Source organism: Excalfactoria chinensis, chromosome 1, assembly GCF_039878825.1.
Source record: "Excalfactoria chinensis isolate bCotChi1 chromosome 1, bCotChi1.hap2, whole genome shotgun sequence".
Lineage (NCBI taxonomy): Eukaryota > Metazoa > Chordata > Aves > Galliformes > Phasianidae > Excalfactoria > Excalfactoria chinensis.
The window spans coordinates 46,323,455-46,339,677 of NC_092825.1; the positions used below are offsets into that span (position 1 = coordinate 46,323,455).

Below are 16,223 nucleotides of genomic sequence, written 5' to 3' on the forward strand. Positions count from 1 at the left end.
TGAAAACTACCTTTAACTATCCCCCTTCTAGCCCCCCTTTATTCTGAATTCCAGCAGAGCATCTGTTTTCTGCTTCCCTGTTCAATAGGAGAGTCACCATCCCATCAAGATCTGTGGGAGAAGCTCTCGGGAGCACCCACAGACTACAAGCATATGAAACGCATCATGGGATGGCATGGAAGAACGTGTGGGGGTTGCACAAGTTTTTTATGGCAGGCGTGCCCAACCTACGGGCTGCACGTGGACATGCACCTATTGCTCAGCACCAAGGAAACAGCTGTGTGCGATCTGTAAACGTGGCCCAAGGCAACTTATCTTCATTCAGTGTGGTCCAGGAGAGCCAAAAGGTTGGACACCTGTGCATTACGGGATGTTGTGGAGAAGGATCAGGAGTGGGGAAAAGGTAAGGAACAAAGTGGTTTGGTGAGAAACCGATATGGGAACCCGCAGCTCAGTTAATCAGTTCATGAGGTGCCGTGCCCTGCACCTCATCGGTCTGGGCCAGGGGAGGTGGGAGCGGGGAGCTCCACGCCCGGGGAGCTGGACAACCGAGACACGCTGCAGGATCGTCTCCCTAGGCGTCAGGTGATTGGAGCCCACGGGAGCTCAGCGGAGCCCTTCCGGGGACGGCGCCCGTGTTCGCACGGCGCCTATTGGCCGCATCTCTGGGCTCCGCGCCTTCTTCCGCCGTCCCACGGTTACCGCGGCAACGGCGCCATCGGCGGCGCGGGGAGCGCGGGCCCGGCGGCAGGATGGTGAGAGGGGCCGGGCGGGGGGTGCGGGCCGGGCGGGCGCTCCTTCCCCGTTGCCTCCCGCTCCGGGCGGGGCGGCTCCGCTCCGGAGCCCCGCTCTGAGCCGGCTCCGCTCTGCTCTCTGCTCAGATGCTCTCCCGGGCCAAGCCGGCTGTGGGGAGCGCCCCGCCGCAGGGAGACAGGCGGAGGAAGAAAGGGAAGAAGGTGCCACAGCTGGAGGAGCTGCTGGCCGGGAGGGACTTCACCGGCGCCATCGCCTTGCTGGAGGTAACGGGTGCGGGCCGCGGCCTGCTGCTTCCCTGGGATCCGAGAGTGGCCGCACCCAGCGGCAACCACAGCCGTCAGACTGCCCGCGGTATTCATGGGCATGGCGTTGCTTTACTGGTGTTTATAAACTGTGCGTGACTGCTGACAGCGCTCTCACTTTCGTTCTTCCCTCCAAAGTTTCAGCGGCACGCAGGTGAGCAGCAAGAGGATGCTGACCTCTGGATCGGGTACTGTGCCTTCCATCTGGGTGACTACAAGAGAGCGCTGGAGGTGAGATGGGAGACTGGGGCTCTGCCCCAGGGATGGCAACAGTGGAAGGGTGTTCTGTGGTAGGGAACGCTTCTGCCAGCCAGTTCAGTTATAGATGTGATAATCACTGAATGATTAAGGTTGGAAAAGGCTACTGAGATTATCAAGTCCAACCATCAGCCCATCCCCACCATGCCCACTAACCGTGTCCTCAGTGCCACATCCACACGGTTCTGGAGCACCTCCAGGGATGGTGACTGCACCACCTCCCTGGGCAGCCTGTGCCACCACAGCACTGCTTTCTGAGAAGAAATTCTTGGTAGTAAGGCGGATTGCGTGGAAGGCATTGTGGATTGAAAAAGAGATGCTTGCCTAAGAAAGCAGACGTTTCGTGGCTACTTACTGTTTGATTTAACACTAGGATCAGTAAAATGGTTTGCCCCTTTTAATGTCACACTTCATGTTCTCTGTTTTTCCATTCCATTCTTGCAATTAACTTTCCAGTTGGATTTTTCAGATTTAATTATGCTGTAGTCTTCATTGTGTTCCTAATACATAATATGCACGATTTTTAACTGTCTTCAGAGGTTGATGATCGTGACCATTTAATGTACTTTATTATTTTCCTGTGTGTTCTCTTACGTTAGCTAATTCCATGCAATAAGACGTTCTCCAAATGTTTTAAGTCACACAGAGGCACATTAAAATATGCCTAAGTTATCAATATTTGCACCATACAGCGCTGTTGTGTCACTTCTTGTGTTGTGTTGCATTTTGTGTGTGACTCTGCATTTGAGTCTCTCGCTTGTGTCCTTTTACGTCTCCCGTGAAACTCAGTTTGCTGGCAGTTTATTGCCAGTGTCACTGGATTTCTTTTCTCAATTGTGCTAACATATTCTTCAGTAGAAATCTAAACACGGGTTTGTTGCCTACTTTGCTGTGTACTTCCGAGGGATGGAATCAGGGTGCACTCCTGAACAGAGAGTAATGTGGAGACTTGTTTGGTGATACAAGGCTGCATATAAGCAAGTGAAGATTTGGAAATAACTCAGTCTGCCTGAGTAGTGTTTCTTCCATTGCTGCATTCCTACCGATGTGAATTGCTGGAACCTTACAATGCTGCATTACACCATTCAAGGCTTATTAGTTTTGGTTAATATCAGCTGGGGGAAAGCCCCATCACAACTTGCTGTGAAGTGCAGTTGTAGTCTGAGAAAACATTTCAGCCTTTTAACTTGTCTACTCTGGGAGCAATTATCTTTTTAAAAATATATATATATATGAGGTCTGCTCTGAAAGTAATGCCTCCTGTTTTATCATGTTGGCCCACGATGTTAGAGGCAGATGTTGGTGGTATGGCAGTAAAAATTGAACATTCCTGCCTCTATTCTGTTAGATTTTGTCACTGTGAGATGGATGGCAGCGTAGTGGTAGTCTAACAAAATGATGTCTGATGTGGAAGTGCTTATGAAGAAAAGGTGTGTCCTTGAATTCCTCCATGCAGAAATGAATGGTACCTACTGACATTCTGATGTGCTGAACATTTATGGATATCAAACAGTGGATGTAAGCACAGCGAGGCAGTGAGTGGTACAGCAGTGGCAACCATGACATGAAAGACAAGGCACATTCCAGTTGACCACACGCAGATCTCACACCACAAAATGAAGAGCATCTCAATCAACTCATGCAGGTGAATCAGCAGATCACGACCAGGGAACTGTGAATAGAACTGAATATGGACTTCAGTGTGTTGGAAACAATGGTGGCAATGTTGGAATAGCAGAAGTTTCTTCCAGGTGGGTCCCATGAATGCTTGTACAGGAAGAGAAAAAACACCACATGCAAGTTTGTCAGGACCTGTTAAACTAATATGAGGCTGATGGTGACAGTTTCCTGGATCACATCATTACTGGTGGTGATACATGGTGTCACCACTGTGAGCCAGAGTCAAAACAGTCCATGGAGTGGTGATGTGTAAATTCCCCTTCAAACAACAAGTACCAAGATGTGGCCCTCAGCAGGTAAAGGGATGTGTGCGTCTTTTGGGATAGGAAAGAGTTGGTTCTTCCGGATTTACTGGAACTCAAACAAACCATCGACTCTGAATGCTACACTGCAATGCTGACTAAACTGAAGGCTCAGACTTACAGAGTCGGGTCAGAGAAGAAGACAACCTTCCTCTTGCAACACAGTGATGCTAGGCCCCATACCAGTTTGAAGACCATGGAGGACTATTGTGTTTTTATGATTTTTGTAATTGATTCCACAGCATAACATCATGTGGTGTGCTGGGAGTTGAAGAGTTGATGCCGCGGTTCCACAGATTGTCAGTAGTTCTGGGAACAGAAGAGTGAAATACAGCTCCCAGAAGACTTCATTATTCTGTTTTGATTTTCCGTGCAGAGGGAAAGATAAAACTGCCTGGGAGTCACAGGGCTCGCTTTCTGCTTGTCTCTTCTGTGTGTGCTCCCTAGCTGTGTTGCCTACAGTATTAGAGTAAGGCCTTTGGGTTTTGGGCACACTCTCTCTCTCATTAATTTGATTTATTAACTTCAGTTCCAATTATATTGTATTATAATGTGGTGAAGTCACCAACTCTGGGGGTATTCAAGGAACGACTAGATGCTGTGTTGAGGGACATGGTTTAGTGGGAGCTATTGGTAATAGGTGAACAGTTGGGCTTGATGATCTATTAAACTAGCTTTCTCCCTTAGCTCATTGCTGCTGTTTTTCCTTCTTTGGGACCATCTCTGTATCTTCTCTCTTCCCTCTTTCCTGGGGCGTGGATCCATGGGTCCCTCTGCCCCATTAGTCACAGGACTGGGTTGAACCATGTTGGACTGCCAGATTCGGCTGTACTGTCCACCCACATCTATCCATCATTTGGGATTTGGCACCTTCTGACTTCCATCCATTCAGAATGTTGCAAGATGGACTGTGTGGGCTACCTTTTCCTAGCAATACTGCCATCATAGCATCTGTGAAACAGCAGATCGCCTCCACTGATGCAGATTTTATGTGCGTAGCAGGCAGGTTCTCGTTCACTGCTGGCAAAAATGCATATCTGGTGGTGAGGCACTATTTTGAAAAACAGCATTTTTGTATCAGAAGAGTTGTTCTATCAAATAGTGCTACCATGCTCTTTGTATCTCTCATGGTTTCCATGGAAATAAATAGGAAGCATTACTTTCAGAGCAACCCGCGTAATTTGAAATATTAGCAAAAGAAAATAACTGTGCAGAAATTGATCGTAGAATCATCACAATACTTTGACTTCTGGGTAAAATTAAGTGTCTGACTGTAGCAATACGCAGTCACGTGCACAAAACTAATGTGAGTTAAGAACAGAATTTCTCAGGCCTCTAAGTAAGTTCAAAAGACACGTTCACAGTGCCTCAAACCACAGACATCTGCTGGGAGAAGTTAGAGCTATTCGGTGTCATCAGCTTGACAGTACACATTGCACAAAAATAAGAGCAGTTTAGATCATAGCGGTAACTTAATATTCACTTTTAGAGCTGTGCCATTATGAATGTAACAATCAGTAGCTTTACGTAATTTATATCTGGATGTTAAGGCCTTAATAAGGAGTGAAAGGCTAAAAAAAAGAAAAAATGTTTGTATGAAACAAATAATAATAGGTCGGGATTTCTTATGAAATAAGTTCTGCTCTTTGGAATATCCAGTAGGTGCTTATATGGCCTGAGTAGGTTGTCAGAGGTTCAGCAAAAGAAATGACAGCGTTGTGTTCGTAGAAATTAGAAATTAGAAATTGGCAGTTGTATTCACTTCACCACTAGGTGATGCTGTTGATTCAGGCTTCTAAAATCTGCAACCCAGTCTGTTTTTCTGTTTTTCTGCTCTGGTAGGGAAGAAACAAGCACACAAAAAACCAACCACAAACCATGTACAGACGCCTTTTAAAGTGAGAGATCACAGGGCCTGTCTTTTCCACTTTAAGAATGATTTTTGGCACAGTAATTAATCCTGGTATCTCTGTTGCTCTGGTAACATGTGGGAAATGAGCCTGTGCATCTCAGCCTAGTTTCTTTTAGGTCAGAACACTGCGTTTGTAAATCCAAACGTTGCAGTGATCAAGGGAAAATGCTGGCTGTTCTGTGTAGGTTAAATTCCCTTTCAGTTATCAGCTTTGAGGCTGACATGCGTGCAGCATCTATCTTCACTGCTGTATTACAGAGGTGTTGGTGTATTCTCAAGGACAAATTCCTCGATTCTCTATAATCTTTAGATCTCTATGGGATGTGCTAAGACAATGATAAAGGAAATAATGTAGGTAGAAAATTCTCCAGAATTATACAGAGTGACATTACGCCAAGTCTAAATAACTTACGGTCCTAAGTGCCTACAAATAGTAATACATATGTTGTCTCTGTCACTGTGTTCCTAATTTGTGGTTGGTATTCTTTATACCTGATGAAATTCTGCTGTTTAGCAAACCTTTCATTTATAATGAGATTTTAATGGTGAGTTAGGCATGCTGGCTGCATGCCGCTTCTTGGAGAGTCTTGGGAATTGGGGTGACGTAGCCATCATCATCCATAAGGAGGGGTGGGGAAAATGTGAAAATTAGACAGACCTGCAACTCCAAGAGTATCTTCAGGGAGAATTACAGCAATATAATCAGCACATTCAAGTTCTCTTACTATAAGACATACGTCTAACCTGACTAGGTTCACACTTTTCCTTTCTTAGTGGGTAGATGCCTTTCTCAAAGCACTGAAACTGGTCTGGGATCATCAGTGCTGCTGTGCACCAGTTTACAAGTGGCACTGCTCTGGACCCTTCCAGCAGTCACAGTGGCAGTCCCTGAGGGCTTCCTACTCACTTGTAAATCGATTTTTACTTTAGGCAGATAAGTGTCTTTTTGGCATTGTATGGCAAGTGGGACTCCCCAAGTTGATGGGAGGATCTAAGTAGTTTTGTGGAGATTCCTTCCTCTTCTACCAACTTCTGCCCCCTCCCCCCACATCTGTCTGCCATCACTCATCACCCAAGGATTCTGACGAGCTTTCCTGCCTGCTGTCTTCCTTTCAGCAGAGAATCAGGAACTGCTTTACCTCTTGGTTAAGGGTAAGGACCTCCTACCTACCCTGATCTGCCTGAATTAAATAGTGCAGAATGAAAGGAACAGAGGTATACCAGGGTAATGGTTCATGTGTGAGCAGTAGTCTTGAGTTCTTCTGCTAAGAGTATGAGAATATATGAACACTTCAGCTTCTGACAATAGTAATTAAAATATGGAATTTTGGCTCAGTTTTCTGTGCTTCTTTGTCATGACTATAGCCAGGAATCAAGTATCTCCACACTTCCTTTGAGCACTTGTGAGGCAGCCCTATATGGTGGCCTGTTTGTCCTCTTTGCAGAACCTTTATTTACGAGCTTGGAGAATCTTGACAAGTAATGAGGCCAGCAGGATTCTACTCAGTGCCCTCAGGGTTGTCAGTAGGTACACTGTCAGTAGGTGTCCGTAGCCTTAGGCAATCAGCCTATCAGCCTGCTTCTGTGGAAAGCAGTGTGTATGCCTTGAGATAGGATGAGAAGTGGAGGAGAGTGAAAAAGCACAAAGCTGTCAAGCCCTTGGTTGGCAAAAACATACCACAAGTTGGCTGTTGGGAAGACATGTATTTTGTTGGTGGTTTTTTTTGGTGGCTTTGTTGTGTGTTTGTTTTTGTTTTGGGTGAGGAAGGGGGAAAAGCTCTTGTGAATAGTCTTGGAGAGTCTGTAACGCTGAATGCCTTTTACTGAGTGAAGGGGCAACAGCACTTAGCTTGGGCTCATGGCCCAGAACTATGTAGTAGGAAGGACTAACAGTCCTCATTTTTATTTACTGCGTTTCCACAGATTCACATTAGTAATGCTACAGCACTCCTTATTTATTGCATGTCTTGAATGGCCAAGCCAGAACATGACTCGTGTTTATGCACTTTGTCCTTTCTAATTAATCTGCCTGAAGCCATAGTCGAAAGAGACCTTTGGGTGCACTTAATCTGAATGGATTTTGAAGGATTCCCAATGGTGCCAAAAAAGAGCTTGTCTCAGAGCTCCATCACAGGCCTGTGTCAAGACTGAACTGGCCTCATGAGGGAATATCAGCCTGTACATAACAGTTCTCATTGTTGTTGTTGGTTGCGTGTTGGGGTTTGTTGTTGTTTTGTTTTGTGGGTTTTTTGTTTGTTTGTTTTGTTGTTGTCATTTCTTTTACCTATCTATTTATTTATTTATTAAGCCTTCTTGAGAACAGTCACTAGAATACTAGCAAGCCTGGGCTGGCTTTCAAAAGTACACCTTACCAATAGGTTCTGTGGTCCTTCTGAGTAATTTAATAGAGAGTAAAAAATGGCATTGAGGGATCTCTCACATGCTTGTGTTTTAATTAGCTAATGCTGTGCAGAGCAAAGATGTTTATCTTCAGGAATATCACTGTTCCACAGCTGCAGAGTTTCTTGCTTCATTAAAAGAGCAGATTGAAAGATTTGTCTGTTGCATTTTACTTGTTTTTTCCCCCAGAAATAACAAGAGATAGAATAGTTTATGTATTATTATTATTAAGGGTTACGGAATGAATGTGAAGTGTAAAAAATATCAGAACGTGGTGTTCACTGGCTTTTCCTAACTGTTGGCTGTAAATCTTAATGCAAGAAACAGTGAAGTTAGGCACAGTTCAGTAATATTTGCTATGATTATATTTTGGTGTATGTGGCAGACTTGAGCATGACCAAGACTGACTTCTGGACTTGTATTTTAATACAGCAGTCTCAAAACATTTTAATAGTGCATCCCTATCAGTAAAATTTTTGGAGCACACACCTGCAACATATGAGTACTTATTTATAAACTATACACATTAAAGGTGAAATAAACACTTCTAGATTTTTGTGCCATTGATAAATAATTTACCTCACATATCTTTGCAGAGAGATATCTTTGGAGTCCACTGTTTTAATCTACACAAAGACACCATATGCAGATTTATAAGAGGATGTTTGGCACTCCAACAGTAATCATATAGAGATTTCCATGGTTTTTATGACCCCCTCTGACTCAGGGAAAGGAGGAAAGCATCAGAAAAGACAGAGGAAAAGCTGGTTATCTCAATGACTTTGTAACCATTACGGCATCGACTGAATTCCTGCAGTGACAGTGTTTAATGTTGCTTGTCCCCGTTGACTCTTCCATTTTTGTAAACAAAAAGGAGCTGCTCAATGTAACTTAGGTTAAAATGCTTCAGTTGTAGGAGTGATGATGAACTTGGCTATAAGGTGGGTGAGCTGAATAATTTGTATGTTATTAAATGAAGAAATAAAGCACAACAAAACCCACTTCTTTTACAGGAATATGAAGCCTTGACCAAACAACCATCTTGCAATCCTGATGTTTGGGTGAACCTCGCGTGTACCTACTTCTTTCTGGGGATGTATACACAAGCTGAACAAGCAGCCCTGAAAGGTGAGATGTATGTCTCTGGTTGATGAACTGTTTGTAAATGATGTCCAGAAAAAGTACACAGTGCTGTTTTTTCTGAGGATTAAAGGATACGTTTGAACAAAGTGTTTTTTTTTTTTTTTCTTTTTTTTTTTTTTTTCTTTCTTTTTTTCTTTCTGTTCAGGGCAAGATTTATAATGTGATTTGTTCCCTGAAAATACCTTGGACAGGTGCAACAGCTGGAACTAAAAGAAGCATCTGGGAAATACTTTCTCTTATAATTTCTAACTACAAAGCCTAGTGTATGCTGACCAGCAGCAGAAATTTACTGTGACTGCATATCTCTGAGCCATTGCTGATGAAGCTAATCAGGATAGTGAAATTATCAAAGAATAACACGAGAGAATTCAGCAGTTTGAGTAACTTAGTAGATGGTCTTACTGCCAGTTTTTTTAGTTAGATGTTAGGGATCTGGCTATAAGGTGTGGACTTTGCTGTACCATGTTATTACGTTTCCATGTTAATGTGAACGTGCATGGAATAATTTAAAGAAGAAAAATGGAAATTAGATTCCAAGGCACTTTTTGACTGCCTAAAAATGTTTCTGCAGTTTGATTTTGTTACCCTTCACTTTCTGTTCATCTTGGTGACTTATATTGTTTCCTATCACCATGTATCTCAGTGCTTCCTAAGTACAATTAATAGTAGTGGTGTTCTCAGTCAACTTTAGACTCTCACCTTTTTAGGACAAGACTCTTCCAAAGTCTTTTTTATTTGTTTGTTTCATTCTTTATTTTTTTAATCTTGGGCTGAAAATAGGATAGGGAGAAACTTACAGTGCATTTTCTGCTACTGTGTTAGAACTCCACCAAAGAGGACAGTTTTGCAGTATTTTCTAGAGATAATTAGATTCTGGTAAGCCTTTGAAATTCCCTGAACAATCATCCTGAACTTGATTCCCACGACTAAAAATGTTTTGTTTCTAACTACAAGAGTTTTCCTGCAGAAATGTGTATTCCGTATTCCTGATTAGTGATCCGTATTGTTCAAGAAGTGTGCAAGATTTTAGTATTCACAGGTAATAAACTAATCCTTAAAGTACTGCAAGCTTCAGTTTAGGAGATTACAATCTAGGACATGAACTTGAAATCTAAAAGTAAGTGGGCAATAGATCTGAGGTGTCACTGTGCCTAAACCACAGAGGAAGCAAGTGGCTGCATCCTGTACCAGCTGGAGCCTGCTTGTTGTCATCAGCTTCACATAGGGTAAATTACAGTTATCCATTCTGGAGGTGACAGATACACAGCTGGGCATGCATCTTTCGAGCTGTGAGCTGAAAGTGAAGAAAGGTTAATTCTTCCCTGCTCCCCAGATCAGTTCTTGGTAGCATGGCAAGAGGTAGGGTAGGTGGTGTGATTAGCAGTGCTCAAGTGCCAGAAAAAAACAAGGCAGGAACATTAAGAAAGGAGTGCATGACATTGGGAATGTAGCTGAGGGACAAAACAGAAAATAGCTTAGTAGTAATGTTACTTCCTGATCTTTATGTAATTGTGCAAGTAGGGCTGCATGTCTGTTTTTATAGTATGATGCTAGGCCTTTGTTGTGAATATTGCAATACTGATGACTCCTAGCAGCTTAAACTTGGTGGGGAGGCAGACACAGCTGAAGATTTGTAACACTTGGGAGCTTTCAATGGAGAAACGAGAAGTGTTGTAGATTCCCTTTTCCACATCCATCATTTCGGCCTTTCCTACACTGAAGTTGAATCATCTTATTTTCACTCAAAGTGTATCCTCTTTTAGTTTATTTAGTGTCTTCCAATTTTTCTCAGTACGTTAACAGAGGAAGCTACAGTGTCTTATGATTTCATCTGTGGTTTTGCAAAGATCCGGAAGAAGCAAAATACTTCCCTAAGTTGTAAGGACAACAGGTGAAGTCTGTAGAACGCCACCATTTATCCGCTACTGCCTTTAACTCTGCTGTGAGAGTGACAGATACCATTAGTGTTGGGCTGCTTACCATTGCTATTTTGGGAATGCTTTGCCAGACTTTTTTGCATACTGTTTGATGTTTATTGATTATTGCTGCAGTTGTCGTTCCCCTGAAAGCAGCACAGCACTAAAACAAATGAAGGAGAAATAATTTGTTTTCATTTATAATTCTAAATTCCTACAGTGTTGGAGTCTCTGCATGAAAGGGAATGTAAATGTCAGCTAGCTTTCTGGAATAGCTTGTCTGTACAAAACAATAAATATCTGGAAATTAAATAGAAGTTCCTTCTTGTCATGTACTGTTGCCATTGCTTAAAAAAAATTCCTAACTGAGGAAAAAATATGAAGGATGTTTAAAAATCAGGAAATGAGGGTTAAAGGCCATGTGGTAATTATTGTATTTCATGAAAGACGGCTTGCGATCTGTTCTGGAGCAAGACTTTATTTTTTAATGTGAAGCTTGTCATTACTTAAATAAAACTTAATTGGATATTCTCTCAGGAAATAATGTCTGTGCATCAAAAGTCATAGAAACCAGAGTTACTGCAAACATAACCTAAGAAGTGGAACAAAAAGTCAGTAGAGGAGAATCCTTTTTGCACGTTCTTCGTTATAGATGCACTTTATCTCCTCTAGGCTTTCTGCCAAATTCCTTTCAGTTATTTCTGGCCTCTTTTTCCTGATGTCCTCTTATAGAACCATAGAATCATGTGGTTGGAAGGGACCTACAAGATGACCTAGTCCAACTGCCCTCCCATTACCATTGCTACCACAAGCCACTAAACCATATCTCGTAGCTCCTCATCCAGACACCTCTTGAACTCTGCCAGGGACGGCAACTCCACCACCTCCCTGGGCAGCCATTCCAGTGCCTGACCACTCTCTGACAGAAAAGATTTTTCCTTATGTCTAATCTAAACCTCCTCTGGTACAACTTGTGGCCATTTCCTCAGGTCCTGTTTGTTGCCTGACAGGAGAGGCCAAACCCCTCCTCATCACAGCATCCCTTCAGGAAGTTGTAGAGTGCAATGAGGTCTCCCCTAAGCCTCCTCTTCTCCAGACTAAACAATCCCAGCTCCCTCAGCTGCTCCCCATCAGACTTGTACTCCAGACCTCTCACCAGTTACCCTTCTCTGGATACGTCCAGGGCCTCGGTGTCTTTCTTGTAGTGAGGAGCCCAAAACTGAACACAGTACTTGAGGTGCAGCCTCACCAGTGCTGCGTGCAGGGGGATGATCACCTCTCTGCTCCTGCTGGCCACACTATTTCTTATACAGGCCAGGATGGCACTGGCCCTCTTGGCCACCTGGGGATGTTTTAGTTCCAGAATCTGTGGTGAAAGTAGAGTTACTTCAAGTCAGCAAATGTTGTACCATAGTCATTCCATGTCAAAGCTTCCAAGTGATGCATGGTTTATTCCTTCTGCCTCAGTGCTTTAGTGCACAGGGCTGGACATTTATTTTCTTTAGCGTATGTCGGCCCATCTTGCCTTGTAAGAATGGAGCCAAGTCTTCATCTTGGTTTAATAAATCATAATACATATATTAATTTTTCATTATAAAACCAAGTAATCTTATGTTGCATTCCCAGTCCTGTGCCTTCAAGGAATTAATGACAAGGACCAGAAACTCAACCTGGCACATTTGCACAGAAATGCTGGCAACTAAGCCTGGAGTTCAGAAGCCTGCACAGTGCTCTCAGAAGCCTTTGGCTAGCACTGCATTAAGAAAAACACAAGAACCAACAGTATTCTTCTAAACCACAAAATACATGCCAGCAAATGTGATTTGCACATAAGTGAGGCTGCAAAAAAAAGACCAACAAAAAACAGTCTCTTTATTTTAAATGTGGAGATTTCCAATTTAATATAAGTTTCATGCACAGATAGGGTTGTATTAACTTGTCATTAGAGGTTTTTTTTTTCCTTCTGTTAGTTGCTGGGCAGCGCTTTATAATTAATTTTCTTCTTCACATCACTTCGTGTGTCAGCTCAGAATGTGGTTTAACTGAACAGATACTTCTCATTTCAGCCTGTGCAGGAAGGAGCAATATTGCACAAAAGCAAAACAGAGATGAATTACTAAGAACGGCAGCATTTTCCAAACCAGTTTTGCTTATTCATGCACAAATGTTTGCCAGGTACCAAGACAGCTGTCGCCAGTGAAAGTGTGCAGTTACAGAAGGGCATGGAAACATTGCTGGATTTTCTTTTCCTTTAGGCCGCATCTTTCCCTATGTGCAAAATTATTTGCTGTCTGCTTGTACTGTATTTCTTGAGAACAGAAGTTCATTTTCATTGCGTTTCAGCTGTTATTTTTGAAGCAGCTGAGTTTGAACTTTCAAAGTGCACACAAGAAAGTATCAAATTATAGATCTTTTAACTTTAAAAGGGACTAACCTTAGTTTGGTTTGGTGGTGTTTTGTTGCTTTTGTTTGGTTTCTGTTGGTTTTTTGTTTGTTTTTTAAAGCATGGTGGAATCCACGTAACAAAAATAACTGAGTTTGTGTTTCAGTCATCTTCAAATTACTGTGCTCAGGCAGGCCTGAAGTGAAACGTGTTTACTGCAGGGAACTGAACACACTTGAACTGACTTCTAAGTGTAAGAGAGAATAAAAGTATTTGTGGAAAAGGGAAATTTCAGTGTATTACCTCTGCAGGTTTCACGTGAGAAAATTCTCGACAGTTGAGCTATTCAAGTGTGTGTAAGTGTGAACCTCAGTGTTAGACACTGTTTCTTCCTGACATTTTTCCCTTACCTTTGCACTTTCCCTCCACCAGCCTGTGGTTCTGAGGCACAGAGGGCTTCATTCAGCTGTGTTCAGGCGAGCAGAGCATTGTTTCTCAGGGACAGAATAATAGGGTTTTCTTCGGTCATATTTTCAGTGTTACCTGGATGAAGCCTTCTCATCACTGTTCCACCCCTACCTCCTCCCAGCTCTGGAAGTTTCAGATGCATTCTACACCTGTTGCTGGCATGTGAAGTGCTCTATAGATCCTTGTCAGCTGTGTCTATGGTCCCTGACACATCAACACTGATCATTACAAAAATTCTAGCATACAGATATTGTCGCATTTCTTAGGTGAAAAGAGATACACCCAGTCTGGCTACCTCAGCGACGTCTTCAGTACAAGGGCAATACCAGATGCAGGAGCAGGGACCAGTTTATCGCAGTGCAGCACTGTCATTGTGATCTCTAGATTTCTAAATGCTGATATAGATAGACAATCAAACAAACCAACAAAAAGCAGTCTCCTTGAAAAAGCAGGACGGAAAAAGGAATGTGTGCTTCCTTGTGGCATTGGCAGGTCAGTAGGTCAGTGACAATGACATTTGATAACAGAGAGTAATAACGCAAGCCTAGCGTTCCTCAAAATGTCGTTGGTGATGAGGCGCTTTCACCCCTTCCTACCCCAGTGATTAACAGCAGCTTTATCTAATATTTGATTCTATCTGGAAATTAATCTGACCTATTCATAGGTCTCTCAAAAAATGAATTCGGCACTGGGAGAAAATAAACTGCTGTTATTGAATGTTTCCATGGTTTTGCTTACAATGTCAACAGGACTACTGTTTTGTTTGTTCGTTTTTGACCCTCCTCTTCCTTGCCTGACATCATGTTAAAAAGAATATTTTAAAAGAATATTAAATGGATTCTATCATGTAATCCTGTATCTTACGAAGTGGGAGGTTTTTTCCTATTCCATATGCCTATGCAAACCATCAAAACTTGGTTTTCAGCTTTTGCCTGGTTTTAGGTGTAGAATAACATGGACTAACCCTCCAGCTCTTGCCAACAAGTAAATACCAATTTCAGTGTCAGATCAGATGCCAGATTTGTGAGTGCAGCACTACCATCATTGGTTGACCAGTGAAACAATAATTCCTCAGTTTAGGTTCTTGAGGGAATACTGCTTGCAAGTCACTTGCAAGTCTCAGAGAAATTAATGCTAAAACTTACTCCAAAAAAGAAACTAAACCTATGCAAAAAAAAAAGGAACGTTGGTGTCTTTGTTCACTGGGCTGTGGTTCTGCAATATGTTATTTCCAGTGTAAGTCCTACAAATTTCCCTGCTTGTATTTTTGGAGTCTTTGATGACCAAATGTTTTGAATTGCAAGGAGTGGTGGCGGTTGGTTGAAGTTTTGCACAAAAGCACGTGTGGGGTCCATGTGTAACCTTTGTAAACTTTGATACGAAAGCCTATCAATTAACACCAAGGTGTGTGCAAAGTTAACCTTGGCATCACTGCTGACAGCGCATCAAAGAACTTGCCTTAAGTCAAAGTACTCCAGCTTTCTCACTCAGTGGATGAAATAGTCTGTGGAATGTACTGTGATGTCAATAGTGCTACTGCTGCTTACGCAATATTGATTCTAGATAAGGAAAGCTTTCCTTTATTAGGCCAATGAGAATTCCCTAACATATCCTAGACTGAAGACCGTGTAGCTTTAAAACTACTTGATCCTTGGATAGTAATGCTTGGCAAGATATTTTGGTTTTGTGAGAACTCTTGTACCACCTTTTCCTGTTGGTGCTCCTCTATTCTATAAACTCTTCAGAGAGAAAATCTGCTGTCTTTTTTTTTTTTCTATACATAGTTGGAGAGAGTTCATAGAGCTTTACAGTGTCCATCTGATGAGAATGGCCTGGTTAGTTTTAGGCATTGTAGTGAATTACAGTTTCCTTGTTATGTAGAGAAAAAGTAAGAAGTATGGAAATCTGTCCCTAAATTGCCATTTAAAGTAAATCTAATTTATTGCTAGAAATTTCCATCTTTGAGAGGGAAGAGAAGGAGGTTTTGGTGGTTTGAGCTCTCTTTCATGGTTTAGGATGTCAGAAGAATTATAGCGTTGCATTATAGGCCGCTGCTTTGCTAACTCTGCATTTTCTTGGCCCTGTAAACACAGTAATTCTGTTCTTTGTAAAAATTCCATGTAGATCCTGGGTTGCCAGCTGGTTGGTCTGAGCAAAAATGAGAGTGCTCATTAGCTGAGTAGGCTGAAGAAAACACAGGAAACAAGGGAAGGCTTTCTGGAAGATTGCTCCCAAAAGAAGTTAATAGCTCTGTTGACTAAGAACCTTGGTCAATCTCAGAGAACAACAAGGCTCTCTGTAGTCACTTAAAACTCTGCAGTTAACAGTTTGTGCCGTAGGAAATGTGTTAAACCAATTCCTAAACCTGCTGGAGCCAGAAGTTTTGAGGATTTCACTGACTTTGGGGAGCCACTCTTCTCTCTTCATGTCTTAGATTGAATCTTATCTGCTCTGAGTACAGGATTCATTAATGTTCCTTTTGTTCCTCTGGACTGAAGAAATATTACAACTATGTGTGACATCATCTGTACGCATAACCAAATGGTAGCAGCACTGGAATTCACAGTACACTGAAAGCCAACAGGATTCCTAGAGATATGAATCACAGCTTACTTCAGATATAACCTTGATTATGAGATTGTCTGTTGCTGCCTTTTTTTTACTCTATGAGAGATGTGCTGCTTGGCATCAGGAAAAAAAACA

General features: G+C 42.4%; 1 protein-coding gene across 4 annotated transcripts in view; it reads left to right on the plus strand.

The window, feature by feature from the left end:
* Positions 1 to 636: 636 nt before the first annotated feature.
* Positions 637 to 16,223, plus strand: part of IFT56 (intraflagellar transport 56) — a 44,222-nt gene continuing 28,635 nt past the window's right edge. For all 4 annotated transcript variants that reach the window (XR_011905673.1, XM_072354263.1, XM_072354245.1 and 1 more), the window contains exons 1-4: positions 637 to 755; positions 882 to 1,019; positions 1,197 to 1,289; positions 8,624 to 8,738. Coding sequence is in view for 3 of the 4 variants with exons in the window: in XM_072354263.1 (XP_072210364.1) it covers positions 753 to 755; positions 882 to 1,019; positions 1,197 to 1,289; positions 8,624 to 8,738 (349 nt within the window). In the remaining variant the exon portion in view is untranslated. The remainder of the gene's footprint in view (positions 756 to 881; positions 1,020 to 1,196; positions 1,290 to 8,623; positions 8,739 to 16,223) is intronic.